This window comes from Drosophila erecta, unplaced genomic scaffold (genome assembly GCF_003286155.1).
Source record: "Drosophila erecta strain 14021-0224.00,06,07 unplaced genomic scaffold, DereRS2 tig00000000-arrow-pilon, whole genome shotgun sequence".
NCBI classification, from domain to species: Eukaryota; Metazoa; Arthropoda; class Insecta; order Diptera; family Drosophilidae; genus Drosophila; species Drosophila erecta.
In genome coordinates, this window is record NW_020825194.1 from 24,266,548 (window position 1) to 24,284,341 (window position 17,794).

Consider the following 17,794-nt stretch of genomic DNA (forward strand, 5'->3'; position numbering starts at 1 on the left):
TCGTATTCGCATCCGTTTGCCACATAATTGAGTGGCCGGGTGTGAGTGTCTGGGTATCTGAGTGCCGCCTGAGCCCCTGATGGCAAATGAGAAGCAAATTTAAAATTTTACACTTGACTTAGCATTGTTGTCCTGCCATTTCACACGGCACACACACACCGCACACACACACCACACACACACAGCAACATCGCCTTTGTGTCCTCGCATCCCCCAAAGGCGATCATCCGATATTTGAGTAAACATATATGCACATTCGCTCTGGGTAGTTTTCAAAATGTTTATTTTTCACTTGACATTTATGCAATTTTTCGTTTGCTCTTTTTGATTTTGCTTGCCACTTAAACGCTACAGGTAATTGTATAATTTAAATCTAGATATGGCATTCGAGGTTCTAAGCACTAGCGTAGTAGGTATATTTTACAAAAACTATATACAGCGGGTAATCGAAGGAATCGAAGGAACAAAGGAAATCTCTGGCCGAACACTAAACACACACTTAAAGCAGTTTGACATTTACAGTTTATCCTTGGGATCCAGTGATCCGCTTCCGGCCGCAGCAGCAGCACCTGCCCCTCCCGCCTCCGTCCTGCCTCGCTTTTCGAATAGTTGCAACAATCGCTGTTGCATCTTGCAATTTTATGAGTGCGAGTGGCTGAGGTGGTGGGCGCCCAGGGGGTGGAAGTAGGGGCCGTAGGGCGGATAGGGCACCGCGTGCGAGTACAGGAGTCCGCTGGCATACGCTCCCGGTCCGAAGGAGCCGCCGCCGGGCGGGGGAATGGTGGGGGAGTTCACGTCCATGCCGGGGTTCTGCTTCTTCCACTTGGTGCGGCGGTTCTGGAACCAGATTTTAACCTGCAAAAGGATGATGGAAACGGGCATTGTTGAAAAGGACTCACTTTTAAACTCTAATTTTTGCTTTTGCATATACAAATTAAGAAGTGACCTAATGGAACTACCAGTTGGATGAACGCATTGCACTGAAGATTTTAAAAACATCAATAAAGTCCAATCTAGGCACGTAAAATAAGGGAAATTCTAACTCAACTACTCCTAATAATATGTAAAGGCGTGGAGCATAGAACTACTGCATCACTTGTTTATTTTTTTCAATGAAGAATTATCAAGAATTATCACACTACAACTCCTTAAGCTTCAGACCTATGTTGATGGCTTCAACCAACATGTACCTAAATGTACCTATAATTAATAGATTTTACGACTTCCTAATACTAAAGTACATTGCTCACCTGCGTCTCCGTGAGGCTCAAGCTGAGAGCCAAGTTCAGCCGCTCGCAAACGCTGAGATATCGGGTGGTCTTGAACTTGTTCTCCAGGGAAACTAGTTGCTCGTATGTGAAGGCGGTGCGAGCTCGTCGAGGCTTTGATCCACCTCCGCCGCCGCCCCCGCCGGATTTGCCATCCCCATTACGACTGCCTCCCTTTTTGGAGTCCGTCTCGCTGCTGGGATCGTCGATGTCGCTGCCGTCGTCGCACATATCGTCCTGATCCATGTCATTCAGATCCTGGGCTGCAAGAAAAAAGAGGAGATTGGGTCTTGAGTGCTGCGTGTCTCTCTTTTTGCATAAGTCAACAGGGTAGGGCCATCCATCACCGAGAAATGGCAATGTCCTGGGGGATTGGCAAACGGAAATCAATCACCTCGGCCACCGCATCATTGTTCGATTAATTGGAATTTTTCGGCACATGTTGGCGCACATGTGACTGCCGGATGACCAGTCCGCAATTTTCCGAGGGCGGAGTGTCTGGCTCCGTTGATTGCCATGATTCGACAATCAAAATTCAATTAAGGCAGCTCGCCAACTGGCCAACTGGCCAACTGTGTGCGTGGGTGTGCCTTTCAGCGAAATATCAGTTACCAATTACGGTAATTCCTTTTTGCCACTCTGATTATGTCAAATTATGCAATAGTAAGCCGAATTCGGTAACCGAAAATATTGTAAGCCGCTAAGAACTTAGCTTGTTAACAAATTTCTCTGCGGGCGTGAGACAACTTTGCGGTGAACCCCTTTCAAAGCTGCGGAATCGATTCAGCCGGGCGAAAAAGGGTCGGCAAAAGTGTCAACCCTCCGTCAAGGATGCTCCCGTTGGCCCTGCTAATTGGCCAACATGATTGGCCGTGTTTGCATGAAATTAGAGGGCGCAGAGTGGCGAGTGCGCCTAAGAGTGCACCGCAGACTGGCCGGCAATTAAGCCGAAATTAACGTGAATGCTTCATTTAATATTTAACGAATTTCGAGACATCCGCAGAGTGGTCACGCTGCCATTTACCGCTGGTAATGGGCTGTGGAGTGTTTGCAGGCACTTTGATATGCATTAATGGCACATTAGATGACCGCCAGCCCATCAATATCTAACCGATTCGAGTCGACGACTGGCCCTGACCACAATTGGTTTGAGTCAATTGAATTAACAGGCCCGAAAACCAACGGCGAAAATCGACAGACAGCCAGACGCGCTTAATGCGCGCCCAAACAAATGCGGAGAGTTCAAAGGGCAGTCAGGAAAGTGGGGAACGTCGGGAAAGTCGGGAGGGGGGCGGAAAAGCCGGCACTGCTAATAAGCGTTGCAACCACAATTTTGCAGAGCGAGCCAGGGCGCCTAATTACGCTGACCATCCAACTGAGAGCTGCAACGTGGCGTATGCGTGATGTCTAGTACTCAAGGGGGTTGCAAATGGGGAAAGCCCGTCGGACCAAGTTCAATATTTGTGCTGACGTTTAATTAAACTGAAAGGATTATGCATATTTGCGTGGGGTAATCTGAATATTATGTGGTGGAAATTTGCTTTACTTTCTATGATTATCCTCAAGCTTAAAATTAATAATCTTGGTACATAGGATTCTTGTTGCACTGTACTGTCTAGTATGGATTATAGATTACGGATTATAATAACTTTATACTTTAATAGGCAATTTTCTTCGAAATCATCTTGTATTAACACAACAGTTTTAATCCATCTCATTTAAAAGAGCTCTTCTCGATAAAATCGATTCAACTGGCTTAAATATTTACCCCATAATTTAAACTGAATGCCCATAAAAGCAAGAATCATTACGAAATTCTTATCTGTCTGGTGTCTGCCATTAACAAAATGGCTGCTGTTAATTATAATTATGACGAAAGCACTTCATAAGCAATGCTGATGATATAGCGGAGACAAGGAGACTGAGAGCGGAGTGAAATTTCCAAAGGAAAGAAGGACAGCGGGTAGCTGAAATTACAACATACAATTTAAACTTAATTATGAAATCCGAGTGTTAATTACCACAAACTGGCGCATAATTTAGCCCACACACACAGGGGCTCGCTTGAAATGGCTTATAAATTTGAAGTTCTTTGTGCCGGGGCAATCATTGTAATCGCATCCGCCTGGCCAATGCGACCCCGGGGAGCATTTGTCGTCTCATTTTGCCATTTTCATAAAATAATAAATGAGTGGCTGATGGACGGATATACTCGTAAAACCGGGCCGAGCTCTCTGGCTCTGGAAATTGTCGCTTAACTTGACTTTACGGCGACGGCAAGAAGGCGAAATGGAGCTCGGCATTACACACACATACACATAGACACACAGACACACAGACTGAGACACGGACACAAACACAGCCACAGGAATCCCCCGAGTCCTGTCGCCCATAAAAGCGCACGCGAGAGAAGAGAGCGAACGAGAGAGAGCGCCAAATGGAGTGCTGAAAAAGAATAAAAGTTTTTCGCAGCCATTTTACATTTTTGTTTCGGGGTTGGTTGTTCGGCCTGTGTGCTTGTGCTCCATCCTGCATCCTCGATTCCTGTACCGCCCACATTTAAATGTCGGCCACCCCCGGATTTTCGTGCCCTTTCCCACTTCCGTCCGGTTATCGCTTGTTTTTTCATATGACTTTTGGGGCGCATTTCAGTTGCTTTTCTGGCTATCTGGATTATGCAGACAATATGTGGCTTTATTGTTGCAAGTGTGCCTAGCTCGTGTTGTTAGTTTTACGTTTTGCAATTTAAATGAAATGCAAATTGCTGCGCCTGAAACGCAATGAATGGCTCCTTCGAGAATTGCAGTTAGCCCCGGCGTATGCGTAATATTTGTGAATTATTAACAAGCTGCAGATGCGCGAAGTTAAATGCGAAAGGAGCGCAAGGAGCGCAGGGAGCGAGTGTCCTGGTGACATAAAATCTAATTAGTCGCAATGACAAAGGGCCGCATAATTACGCTAATCTAAACCGAAGCGAAGGCATTAACACCTCCTCCCAGAAGAACGTAAGGCAGGGGGCTGGGGGGGTGGTGGTTTGAATCTCTCGTTGTCTGAGTGTGTGTGTGCGACAGCTCCATTGAAGCGCCTAATGAATGTGCGGTAATTAAGTACCTTGCTAATTAATGACTACAGCAACACCAGGCAACAGTCGTTGAATGCCAGCCGGCAAACAGTGCGTATGCGTGATGCACACACACACACACTCGCACTTGACTGTCTGTCTATATGTCTTCTGTCTGTGTGTGTGTGAGTGTGTATCCTGCTTCGGGGTTGCTGTAAACTGGCAGCAACTTAATCATTTCCAACATCATTATCGTGGCAAAGTTGCCCCGCCTGACTGTCGACTGTCTGCCTCCATTTCAGTGCTCTCCACCACTACCACTCCACTGCACATCCAAGCCCACCTACACATCCACATCCACATCCCAACCCCCTTTCATGGGGTCGTTGGCGCGGCCATTGAGTCGGTTTTATTAGCAGTTATGTTCGCAGCCCTCGCCCGCCATTGATGAAGTTAATTGTGTTTTATTAACACAAACACAAATGCGCAAACAGCAAAGCCGACAGTCCGAAATGGCCGATAATGTGTCGTTGATAATGATGTGGATGTTGATGTGAATGTGAGTGTTGACGTGAAAGTCGATGTGAATGGTCATTCCACCATGGTGCACCATAGCCAGCGAGACGCCATTTTCCGTGTTTATAATTTTCTACATAAGCGCTTAACGAATTGCCCATTAAGAGCAGTCGTAGTGCGGCAGCTTAAAACAGGTTAATTAATTGGCAATATAAATTGAACACTGCTTCTTGGATAAACACAAATACGAGAGCTTCAAAGAGGCCAAAGAGAATGGGTTATTGCAGCCGATCTGAATGCAGTTGAACCTCGAGTACTTAAAATATTGTCACCGACTTACAAAAATTCGTAATGGCAATTGCTAAAGAATTGCTCTTATACTTTTTCGAGGAATAGTAGGTGTATGTCCATTTATAATTAATTCTGACACATGTTGATGACCTTTCTGAGTATAATTTAAAATTATTTAAACATTGTAAACTAATCTTGGCGAAGAATACTCTGATTAACAGTTTACGTTTGCTGAATGATGGGTAGTCAAAAAATAACAGTTATTTTCAGTTCCAAAACGGGATCAAATTAATATAATTTCCCGTCAATTCCAAACACATTCGCCAAGTCATCCACTCGTTTCAGAATCAGATCAGGAACAGCATTCAAACAAACCACATAGAATTTGCACTTAAGCTCCATCAGCCAAAACCCCATAAGCATCTACTTTCTTTTTCCTATTTTTGGAGCTGTGGCCAGTGGCTTAGCGATGGTATCGCCATGCCCCCGCCCACAACAACTTCAATCAAATTTGCAAATTTTTATTTGAGCAATTTCTTTGCAGCGAGCCAAGCATGAAAATCAATTAATTTTCAGCAAAATTTTAGCCAGCCATCGAAGGAAAAAAGGCAGCAAAGGCATCGAAAAAATCATTGGGAACCCGAAACCTGATCCGCAGCAAGACAAACAGTTGGGAGGGGGAGTGAAAAAGAGAGTGAAAAAGGAAATTTAGCTTCCCAGCTGGCAATGGCTTTTCCCCAATTAAAACATCAATCAATCAATTAAAAGGAATTCTATTGAAAATCCTTATTGGATATGAGTGCAGCTTTTTCGGTCTAAACAAGTTTGCGTTGGAAAAACGCAGAGTGCCAGCCTCACAAATCTGAGATCCTTATTTTTTTTGGTTGCTCTGGCATTTGCGCATTTGTTTGCTATTGAATATACGCAAAATATAAATGCTTTCATGGCCAACATAAACACACCACCAACACACCCGTACCTACGTGACTTGCGCCGGAAAGCAGGCAACACGAAAAATCCCAGGGCCTTCGAAATGGCAGAGTCCCAGCTTACGAGGGTGCTGCTGGCAAAACTGAAGGCAAATTCAAAATCAAAACATACACAAAAACGATACAAGCAGCAGTATAAATATAACATGTGCCTTCAACCACCCACAGGAATCCCGGGCACAAAAAAAAGGAGATGCGGATGGGAAGCCGAGCTGTTTGCAGGTGTCCTGCCCATCCTCCTTTCAATGGCCGTGTACTCGAGCACGGAGTGTTGCACAGAGACACTCGGGGGAACGTGGCAGTGGCAGGTTGGCGTGCCCTGAATTTCCTCAGATTTCAATCAAATCAGACAGCTAACCATCAAAGTGATTGTGGACTCACAGGGTGTGTGAGGACTAAGGGGGACTAGTCAGTTGAGAAATGAATATCCCTACTCACCAGACATATCCTCGCTCTGATCGTCATCCAATCGCTCCTGCATTTCCTCGTCCCTCTCGTAGCTCCACTGCCTCGGATGGCCGAAAGGCCCACTTGGCAGCTTGTTGCCCGTGAACTTGTTCGGGTCCAGGATGTTCTCCACGGAGAATGCCAGCCGCTTTGTGGCCGCATCTCGCTCACTGGAGGCACTCGTGGAGGCCGAGCTCGGATTCGCCGCGGCATTGCTGTTCACCGATCGCGTCAGATCAACTGGACAGACCTACAAGGATGAAGGACATGGAGGGAAGAAAGGAGGTGAAGGTTAGTAATGAGATCACTGATTTGATCTTTATTTGCAAGCAATGTTCAAATGCTACGTGTAAGTACTAAACTGATCTCGGGAACGAGCATTGTTTTGATCCATTTTCTATGGTTTGTTGCAAAAATTTAAAGTGCGATATTCGATAATATTATTTCGATAATAGCAAGAATTAACTACCATTTGACTTTTCTTAACAAGTTTTTAAATTGTTATATAAAATGGGAAAAATGGGAGTAATGTGAAAATTATCCGGATTCGAATGGCTTATCTCACCTGTTCGAGGAGATATAACAAAAATTAAACTTAAAAAAATATGATTGAAAAAAAGTAAAAAATAATTTTAAAATTACAAAATAAAGTTAAAAACTTTACAATACACGTTATTTGTAGATTTTTTTCTACACCAAGAGTTAATTACACGAATGCTACTACTCACAAAAAAGCTAATTGAGCAGAACATAAGATCAATATGTACATAATAGCCAATAAGCAACAAGCTTATAAAAGCTACTAGTTGTGTGGGTAAAAAATTTAAACAATAATAAATTTATTATTTACGTTTTCAAATATTCACTGAGAACCTTCAATTTTAAAACCAGAATTCTCAAAAATCCATTTTATTTAACTTGCACACCTTCTTCTCAAAAATCAAAAAGCACTTAATTTCAACTCTTTCTATATGAATTTTCGAAATCCCTCGCACTTAGTGAAATTGATCCCTTAAGTTTTGATCTCTTACCGACGGCGTGCTGTGCGATCCATCGTTGCTGTCCTCGTCGTTCCCATCGACGTTGAGCTCCTCGCTGGTGTCGCTCCTCGCGTATGTGGCCGCCGCAATCTGTCGCGAAGTGGCCGCCGCAGCAGCCGCCGCCGCCGCCAGTCCGCCCAGCTGTATTCGGAATCCATAGTCGCTCAAGTCCCGGCCACTGGGCGAGCCGGAGCTGGAGTTGGAGATGGTGCTGGTGCTGGTGCTGGCGTTGGACACGGAGTTCGATGCGGACGCCAAGGCGGAGGAGCTGGAAGCTTGGGTGGTGCGGGCTGCCACCGCAGCCACCAGCTTGATCCGCTCGAGATCCATGTCCGATGGTGCGGCAACCTGCTGCTGCTGTGGTGGCTGCGAGGAATGTGCCGGAGTTTGGGGTGGAGCGATGGGTGGGCTCATCTGCTGGTCTGAATGCATGGCCGGGGAAGTGGGCGGCGACAGGGGGGAGGTGGCTGGCGAGGGTGGGGCGGTGCTGCTGCTGCTGGGAGCCCTCAAATGGAAGACCGCCGACGGATGCGGATGGGGATGCGGATGGGGATGAGGATGTGGATGCTGATGCGAGTGCGGATGTGCCGGGTGCTGGTGGTGCTGGTGCTGGTGGTGGTGCATGTGCTGCTGGGCGGCGGCCAGGAACTGCGGGTTCTGCAGCAAGTGGGGATGCTGCTGCAGCAAGGCCGCATGTGGATGCTGCAGTGGCTCCGGCCTTGCCAAGTGGCGCACGGCATTCAGTTCCAGGAGCTTTCGCTGCTGGGCAGGGGAGGAGAAGCTCACGGATCCCACCGAAGCTGGAGGGGATTGCGAGCGACGTAGATTGCTGCTTGCATTGTGGTTATTCAGACTGCTGTTGTTGTTATGATTGGGCTTCTCCTTATCCTGGGAGTCGTCCTGTAGGGGACTCAAGCGGCTGAGCAAGCTGCCCGACTCGCTGCTCATCTGCTTGAGCCTTTCGAGGGAGTACCGCAGCTCCTGCTCCTGTTTACCCGCCACCGCTGAGCCATTGGCACTGATGATGAACTTGGGTATCTTGGCCGCTGGCGGAGTGCTGGCACCTCCTGCGCCGGACACCACACTGTCCACACTCGCCACATCCGGCGAGGTGTTGGACTTGGGCGAGTCCGGGTTCGAGTTGGGACTCATCAGGCCACCGACGGCTGTGTTTTGGGCTGATGCACTATCGCTGGCCTTTTGCGCCGGCGATTGCAACATGACCATTTTTCGGTCTTTGGGTATATTGGTGTATTGTCTTGGATTCACTGGGCGTGCACTGAGAGTTCGAGTTCACTGAGTGTTCACTGCGCGTTGCGTGTCTTGTCACCTTGAGGGCAGCCAATCGACTGAATCCGGAGATGCCAATATCCGAGGTGGACGCTGCTGTGCTGCCGCTGCTGCCGTCGTCCGACGTCCGACGTCCGATTATCCTGGGCGTAATCCGCGCGCGACGACTCACACGCTCAAGAGCCAGAAGCGTAATGATGAGGGTTGTTTCCGATTTCTCCGAGTTGTTAATCCAACAGATGTGCCGTGTTGTGTGCCTGTGGCAAGTCAACAGCTAAATGCTGATGCTGCCGCTGCTGCTCCTGCTTTTGCTTTTGCTTCTGGTGGTGGTGGTGGTGGCGGTGGTGATGGTGGTGGTGGTGGTGGAGGCAGTTTTTGTGGTGCGGTGGTGGTTTTCGCTTTGAGTGACTCTCTGTGCGGCGCTCTACACGCCCACCGCTGAGTGGTTCTTTGAGTGGATTGGCTCCTCCCCGCCGTGGCTCTAATCTCTACTAGCATCTAATGATTTAATTTGCCTTCCACTCGTTAGCAAATGTAATGGTCTGTCGCAAGTCTAAGCCACAGAGCGGCAGGATGCGAGCGCGAGAGGAGAGGATTCTGGAGTCCTGTTTTACATAGTTCTTCACTCAACTGTAATAGCCACCCGATGGAAACAAAGGCCAGCCAGCTGGACAGCTGGCCAGCCAACCATGCAGCCTTCGCCTCTCGAGGATGTGAGTAATTGTCAAATTATTTAGCGCAAAATTTGTTTGTTTATGCGGATGGGTGCTTTCGAAATGGATCTCAACTTTTTGCACATTTCTCTCAGTTCTTATTTTTATATTTTTTGTTTGTGTTTCTGTTTCATATTTTCGCCAGTTGTGTGTTTGCTCTTTGCTTTGCTTTCGGCATGCCTGGTTTGTTCTTAGTCATTTATGCATGAATGCTTTCTGCTTTCTTCAGCTTAATTGAATTCTTGAATATTTTCGTGGCCGTAATTATGTTGCTAATTAGTTGGTTTATTTATTCTTTTCCTTTCATTATTAGAACGAAAAAGTCATCCTTGTGGCTTTCCTCCTTGACACTTCCTATGTAAAACGCAATGTGTTCGAGAGGGACAGCCGCACTATAGCCGTGCTCTTCTGCTCGCTCCCTCTCCCTCTCTTTCGTTGGGCTTTTTTCTCTTTCACTCCTGCGCTTGCTCGCTCTCGGAAAATTCTTTAAAATTGAACAAAAATTTATATGCGCTTTGGCACAGACGATTTAATATCGCATCCAATTTGCGGTTTATACGCATCGCAGCAGTGGCCTTCAGTGGGGCGGGTTGGGTGGATGGGTTGATGGCTGGTTCACTGGGGATAGGCCACTCGGCTCTTGGGTTTTTCTGCTCTTTCCATTTTGGTCGGGGGGACAATGGGGCGTACAAGTGACAGCGTTAAATGGACGCCGGGCGCTGCTTAATGAACTCCAACGATGGAAAGTTGGGTGTTAGCTACTGCTCCTGTACATAGATCCACTGGCTTTACTTCGCCGCTCGTTAGCAAGGCTCGTCTTCTCCCTTCTATAATTAACCGCAGATCGGGGTGCCGAAGGGAGCTCGGATGCTTAATGAGCAGCTTGTTATGCCGTTTTTCGTTTTAATTAGTTTTAAGATGCTCACCACCAGCACCAACACCAACACCAACCCAGTCGGGCACTCATTTTAATTGGCCCATTGATGGCGGGGATCTCGTATATACTGTACTCTGCACTCAGCGCATTATCGCACTCGGTTGCCCATCCCCGGCGGCGGGGCATCCTTCGGCGTGGCCCGTTTCTCGCTGTGTAATAAGTGCTTAACTCTTTACATGCAAAATTAAATGATGCGCATACGCACGGTAAAACCGCAAATTATTTTAATTGCTTGTCTCGTCATTATTCATTATTTAAGTGCGCTCAAACAGCCGACGCATACGGAATACGCTATGGCATGTGCATATGTATGTATGTGTATGTAAGCCCCCGCGCGCGTATGTGTGTGTGTGTGTGTGTGTGTGAGTGGGCCGGCAAAATTGGCAGTTCGCCAGACGCACACAGGAAAGCCGCTGTTTACATAGACATCAAACTTTTTGCGCTGCGGAAAAGCGGAAAATTGCTCCTGCTGTCGCATGTGGCCTTCCCTCTCCTATCTGTCTCTCTCTCGCTCTATCTGCTCTCGCTCACTATCCGATGTACTTACTCTTCCATTTAATTAGTGAAAATAAGTATTAAATGAGCAGCTCTTGTTAAAATAAATAGTGCATGCAATGGCGGCCGCCCGCCCCTTTCCTGTTTGCTTTTCCCGTTGGCTTTCAACAGGCTGTGCAAGATTTACAACTAATTAAAAGGCAAATAAAAGGCTAGCAGATTGCAGGGAAAAATCGGAAAATCGGAAAATCGATAGACTGATAATATGAGCCGCTGACCTCGCGACAAAAGGCAATTAAAAGCACAAGTGCGCGGTCATCTGCATAATTATGCGATAATTAAATTATTGGCAATTTATTTATAGGATTTCCCTTAGTTTTGCCAGCCGTCTGCCCTAAGCCCTATCCCATTGTATTTGTATATTTAATGAAGTGTGAGGGAGATGGCCTCCACTTCCGCTCCAGTGCCGCTCCCACCCGCACACTCCACCAGCCGCAGTTTCACCGCTTGCTCTGTTTATTCGGCCATTTTGTTGTTTGCACTCCACTCGCCGTAAGCCCCACGTTAATTTGTTTGACTAATTAAACTAATGAGCGTTCAAAGTTAATACATAAATTAGTCAGCCAGACGGGGTAAGCTCTCAAACTGGGCGAAAAGGGGCGGTGCGGCAGCTGCTGGACTGTCTAAACTCATCTAATTTGGCCGTCAAATAATTATATCATTTAATAAATCATTGGGTTGGATTTCGGTTGTTCATTTGAAAGTTTTATGGCGTAGAAATTCGAGCTCAACTAATTGGCTTTTTCGTTGTAAATTGGGTTTAGTAACCAACCTCTAGGCGTTGTCATATCTAGACAGGTGAATAATTATAATAACATACCATAAGCAACATAAAAACTATTTAATTAGCTCAAAATATAGCTTAGCTTAAAGCGAGCTCTTTATTAAAGCTTAAATTGATGTGCAAAAGTTACACACGTTATTTGTAGACTAAAAGATTTGTGCCTGATTTGTGGAAGTTTGATTTAAAGGATTGCCACGCCCACTTTAACGCCTACAAACCGCCGAAACCTTTCACGCGCACACATTTAAGAAAAAGGTTTTTTTTATATTTCGATATACCGAAAAATCCCTGTCCACTTCCTCTCTAAGACAAATTAATAACCCTCTAGAAACTTTTCTTGGTGGTAAATATATTTTCCGCCAACATCTAGCGAATGGCGTTCAATGAGCAATAAATGAAACCACAACTTGGCCGCGCTCATGGCCAATGTGGAAAGCTGTCGGTTTCCTACTTGAGTATATCCATCTTTCTCCAATTAGCTAAGTAATGGGTATATAATAGTCGAGGGACTCGACTACAGAATTATCTCTTGGTTGATTGCTTTTCACTCGAAATCTAAGCTGTCTTGTACTTGTGCTTAGATATATAAATATATTCTTGAAATTAAAACTGGGAGCCGGGTTTATTTATACATTTATATTAATAATATTTTTTGTATGCATTTAATTGTCGATCATGGTTAAAAGTTGTAAGCATACATATAGCAAAGAATAAAAAATGTACTATTTATTCACATAATACTGTAAGTAATATAATATGTATAACTTATTATTTCAGTAAAGTCAACCATTAAAGTAGTCTTATAACGGCAACAAGCAAGCAAATGTAAAAGCTCAACTTAAATTCGCAATTTTAAGCCCCATTAGAACGCTAAATTCGGTAGAGCTGTAACGAATTATTGATCCAATCAACGGCGCCCAAACTGCAATTTTTCCCTGCTATCGTCTAATCGAATGTGTGCCTAATCTGCATTAAAAATGTGCACCTAAAAGCCCATTAGCCCATCATCATTCACTGGCCGCCGCACTCGCTGGGCAAACAAGGACCAATCGCCGTGGTTGTTGTTGGTGCTGCGAGTACGAATTAAATATGCTGCGCTAATTCCTCCATCAATTTGCAGCTCATTTCATATGCCAACCCATTTCGCAGGCCATCATCAGGGGCATGGAAGTGAGCATTGGGCATTGGGCATTGGGCATTGGGGAATCGGCAATGGGCAATGGCCGGTGGGCGGTGGGCGGTGGACATGGACAGGAGCCATCGGAGCACGTGGGCAGCCGCTCAAATGCCGGCGGGCAATCGGCCGGTTGAAAAGCGGATGGAGCGGGAAAACTAGTTTGCATTCAGCTTGTGCACGTAATTAGAAAATTTCCAGGTGGCGCGAGGCGGCGGCTGGTGGAATGAAAACAAAAACAGAAACGTGCTAATTGCAAATTAATTATGCACGATATTGAATTTGCACTAAACGCGAAGGCGGAAGCGGAAATGGTCCGCTAGGGAAAGTATCAGGAAAGTGGAAAGCCCGGGAAACGTGATTTGCATGAATGCCACAATTTTCCTGATTTTTCTTCTTTGTCGAGAGGATCTCTCTCTCTCCCTCTCTCACTCTCTCTTTCTCTCTCTCGCTCGTCCGCACCTAATGGCCGACACGATTAAGTGTCCACAACAGCGGCATCAGCATATAAACAGCTAAAGTGTTAATTGCCATAAATGCTTGTCATTGTAACGGTAAACGTTGGTAGATACTGCGCCAGCGCTCACCCATACACACACCCGCACACCCATGTGCAGAGAAAGAGAGACAGAGCGGAAACGGAAACGAAAACGAAAACGAAAACGATAACGGAAGCTGGAGATGGAGATGGAGATGGAGCTGGAGCAGCGGAAAGGCAAAGGCATTTAGGCAGCGCACATCTCTGAACACTTGCACTCAAATGAATGAAATGAACTGCTAAATTATGCACGCGATTTAACCCTCATTTTGCCAGCCGCAACTTTGCGCTGCCACCCACTCACCCATCCAGCCACCCACTTGGCTTTAAGTTGGCCGCTCATCGCGCAAGCGCTCTAAAAAGTCAGCTGCTCTCCCGCTCAGGGAAACCCATCGCAGGCCACGCCCCTCAGCCTGCAGCCAATGAGTGAAATCAGTGGGCACTCAAATCTTTTCAACATGGCCGCCAAACGGAAGTCACTCGAAGAGCGAGAGAGCGCATTGTGTGGAAGTGTGCGTGGCTTTCCCCTGCTGCTGCTGCTGCTGCTGCTGTGTTGGTCGTTTTGCAGACTTTTTGCACCTTTTATTTTGTCATTTGTGTGTAATTTCGGAAAATGTTGGCGACATTATGACGCTCGACGCCAGTTGGGCCGGGGTCGCGCGCTTAAGTGTCCTCCAGGGTACTTACTTCGTTAGCAGAAGTTTCTTGCCCTCCCTCGTCCTTCGTCCTTTGCGCGGCTCCTTGTTGCTGTTGGTTTTGTTGCCGCTGCTGTTGCTGTTGCTGTTGCTGTTGCCGTGCGGTGCCGCACTGTGCTTGTCGTTTTGCGGATGTGTCTCTTATTTTCATAACTGTAAATTGCTTTAGATATTAAGTCTGCTGTACTCGCTGTGGATTTCCAAACGTCACTGTATGTGTGCGTGTGACACCAAAAGGACGAAGGATGGGTCTCCCACACGGAAAAAAAGGGGAGGTGGATAAGTATTTTCCAATGTTAGGTAAAAAATTTAACTGGTGTGAATTAATAATAAAAGCAATAATTATTCAAAACTATTCATTTTTAAAATACGATTATAAGAATATTTCTACGGAACCTAAACAAATAGTGGTATTAGATTTAAAAAATATATTCTACATTTTATTTTAACAAGAAATTTAAAATTTAACTATATTAAAAAAACATTAAGTCAAAGGTTAAAATTATTTTTAATCCTTTTAGTATATTCCTAGCAGTCATACCACATTTTCTAACAAACTAGTACCTTACCACACGTTCTTTCTGTGTCTAACAGACTTTATCCGGGGGGTTTTCCAGCAGGATGGCAGGATATTTATTCTGTGTGCAGGACAATATGTCCGCATGAGGCACTTGGCCTGGCCATTTAAATAGTTTCAAAGCTGCAGTCATTACCAGCAACAATTACATTTTGTCGCTTCGAATTTTATCATTTACTGGGACAATTACAGAAGTAATTGAAGAAGAAATTGCCACAGCTCCAACACGAGATAGAAATAGAAAGAATTGTTATGGATTTTTGACAGGATAATATATATAGGAAACTGCCAATGGTTATTTTATATACATTGCTAGGAATATATAGTTGGAAAATGCTAGTTGTACTGAACAAGTATAGCTTTCTGAGACATTACAATATAATTAATACCGGCCAGAAATAGCAATAAAAACTAACAATGTATAAAACTTATACCTAATACGAATTTCGAAGAGTCCAAGGCATAGTATTTTATATTTCTTTAAGTTGAATTGAGCTATAACAAATTATTCATAATGACTTAAAAAAGCGTAATTATTGAGCAGTTGAAATTCTGAAACATACAATCTCAGAACGCGAAATAAAGATTTTAATATGCGCAAAATTGAGACATAAATTAAAGTCACATAATTCTCATTAAAAGGCCGTAAATGAAACCGCGCCAGAACAAAGAATGCGAATGGCCGAGCAGTAATAAAGATATATGCACCTTAAAGTGCGTATATAAAGACATCTCCGCGGAATCGGGTTTGGGACCCCAAAGACATTTGGCAGCCAGATCAAAGAGCAACGACTTTTTGGCCATAATTTAATAGTTTCGAAATGCCGAAATAAAAGTCTTGGGCAAATCAAATTAAACCAGGCGGATCGGCCACTAAATCCCCGCGCACACATGCTAATTGGCAAGATTCTTATTAGATGCGGGAGCGAGATGGGACGAGCTGAGAGGGAGATAGCTGCCACCCAGGGCGTTAAGTGGGCGGCGATTCCTTTCCATCGAAATGAAAGGGGAAAAGGGGTCAGTCTTTGGTTTTTTGGCCTGCGCGCGCAATTTAAGTTGAAATTTATGCGCAGCCCAACGGAAAGCACATTAAAAATGGAAAGCAAACGCTCGGCTCAATGTGTTAAACGGCACATGTGATTTAAAACTGTATTTATTATGGCCTTAATGTTTTTATTATTTCAGATTTTCGACTCTTAGCTGCCCGGCTCCAGCCATTTGTCTTCGGCGAGGCGTGGAATTTTTTCGACGTCCAGGAATCTGTTAATTTTGATATTTGCCTTTCTGGCGGGCGATATATTAATGATTATGAATAAATTCAGGGGAAAAACAAAATCATAAACTACACAATACGGCCATCCGCACACAGATGTTTGGCGTGTTTTGTGCGATTGTGTGTGGCACAATACATGTGCATAAAATATTTAGCAACGCTCACACGAGCTTAGATTGCATAATGCATATTTTATGAATGTTTTCGTGCTTTCCCCGCTCCTTTCTTTCTCTGCCAAGTCAGGTCGCACAAAAAAGTGTTGAAAATAAAAAAAGTGCCTTGCATGGACGAGGGGGGCAGATTTTAAAGCCACTGCGGCAACAAAAGGAGATGTAGCACAAACAACCGGCATATGCCACCAAACTTCCCACCGCCACTGTTACTGCAAAATCGACACATCGACACAGTATGAACGCTGAAACCCATTTCTCCTGTATAGCATTTTTATTCACACTCGAAAACGTACTTTTCAGCTTTAGAAATCGAGTCAATATGCATGTGAAAGAGTTTAACTTTAATTTGAGATTTTATATAAACATAATAAACATTCTTATGATCTGTACCGTTTACTGCATGTAAAAGATTTTGAAAAGATACTATCCATTTAAAAAATTCAAAGTTCAATTCCATTTCAAAATTCAATTCCCTCCTTTCGTTATAAAGATATGCCGAGATAAATCTGTAAGCATGTCATATTGATTAGATAAACATTTAACAAATATCTGCTCTATCCTTATTTTTTGAATTTATTTAGGTGAATGGCAAGTATTTGTTGGTGATACTGTGATTTCCCGAAATGTAAAGGGTTGATGCCACTGTGCATCGCCCCATTGTTGCCGCTTGGCCAGTCCCAGCTCCTCGGATTTTCTGTTGGCCATGTTTGGCTTGCTGGCTACTGGCTGAGTGCACAAACACTCATGTGTGCGAGCTGATGTCAATCCATCATTTGCCTTAACACCATGATTTGTTTATTTGACGAGCTGTATTAAGAGAAATGAAACACAAATGCCATTCGTGCTCCGCTGCTGATTGCCATAAATAAATAATTTTCAAATCAGACACTGGCCAAATCCCCGAAATGGATGCGAATGCGAGAGTACATGCTTGATTAGGCTCCCAATTGTGTGGATAGTTTTGATGTGATGTAATCAGGAAAGAAGGGAAAGGGAAAGGGAACTCGCTCTGTGCCAAAATTAAAGACCAAATAAATCGTATGCATTGTCCTGAGTGGAAAGTCTTGTCAGTCGGCACACCTGAGCTCCTTCCGATATACAATTTTATGGTTCCGTTTTTTGGGCCAATAAAACCGGGTGCACCATAAGCACTTCCTCTTTAATAAGCTCATAAAGTAACAGCCACTTAAAACTTGTTGTTGGCAGCAGCGACATCAATAAACGCAATAGACTCAAAAGAGCTGCCAAATAAGCCGTGAACGAGTTCCGCCTCCGTGGATGCCACATAAACGTCAGTGCCACATCATCATCATCATCCCGGGCGGAGTAGCAACCCCAGCAAGCTGTCTGTTTATAGAAATTAAATGACTTCAGACAAAATATGAAGCACAAACTCAAGTCAACACTTTGGTATCGAACAGCGACACAATGGCCCCAGAGCCCCCTTTTCTCAGGACCCACAGCCCCCAGTAC

The 17,794-nt window shown here is 44.9% G+C and overlaps 1 protein-coding gene across 1 annotated transcript; it reads right to left on the reverse strand.

The window, feature by feature from the left end:
- Nucleotides 1-267: 267 nt before the first annotated feature.
- On the reverse strand, nt 268-9,191 carry LOC6553400 (homeobox protein slou). The gene is made up of 4 exons (XM_001979233.3): nt 7,604-9,191; nt 6,564-6,822; nt 1,251-1,531; nt 268-855 (listed from the first exon to the last, which is right to left on the reverse strand). The coding sequence occupies exons 1-4, from the start codon at nt 8,837-8,839 to the stop codon at nt 640-642; spliced, it is 1,992 nt and encodes a 663-aa protein (XP_001979269.3). The 5' UTR covers nt 8,840-9,191; the 3' UTR covers nt 268-639.
- Between the last annotated feature and the right edge of the window lie 8,603 nt (nt 9,192-17,794).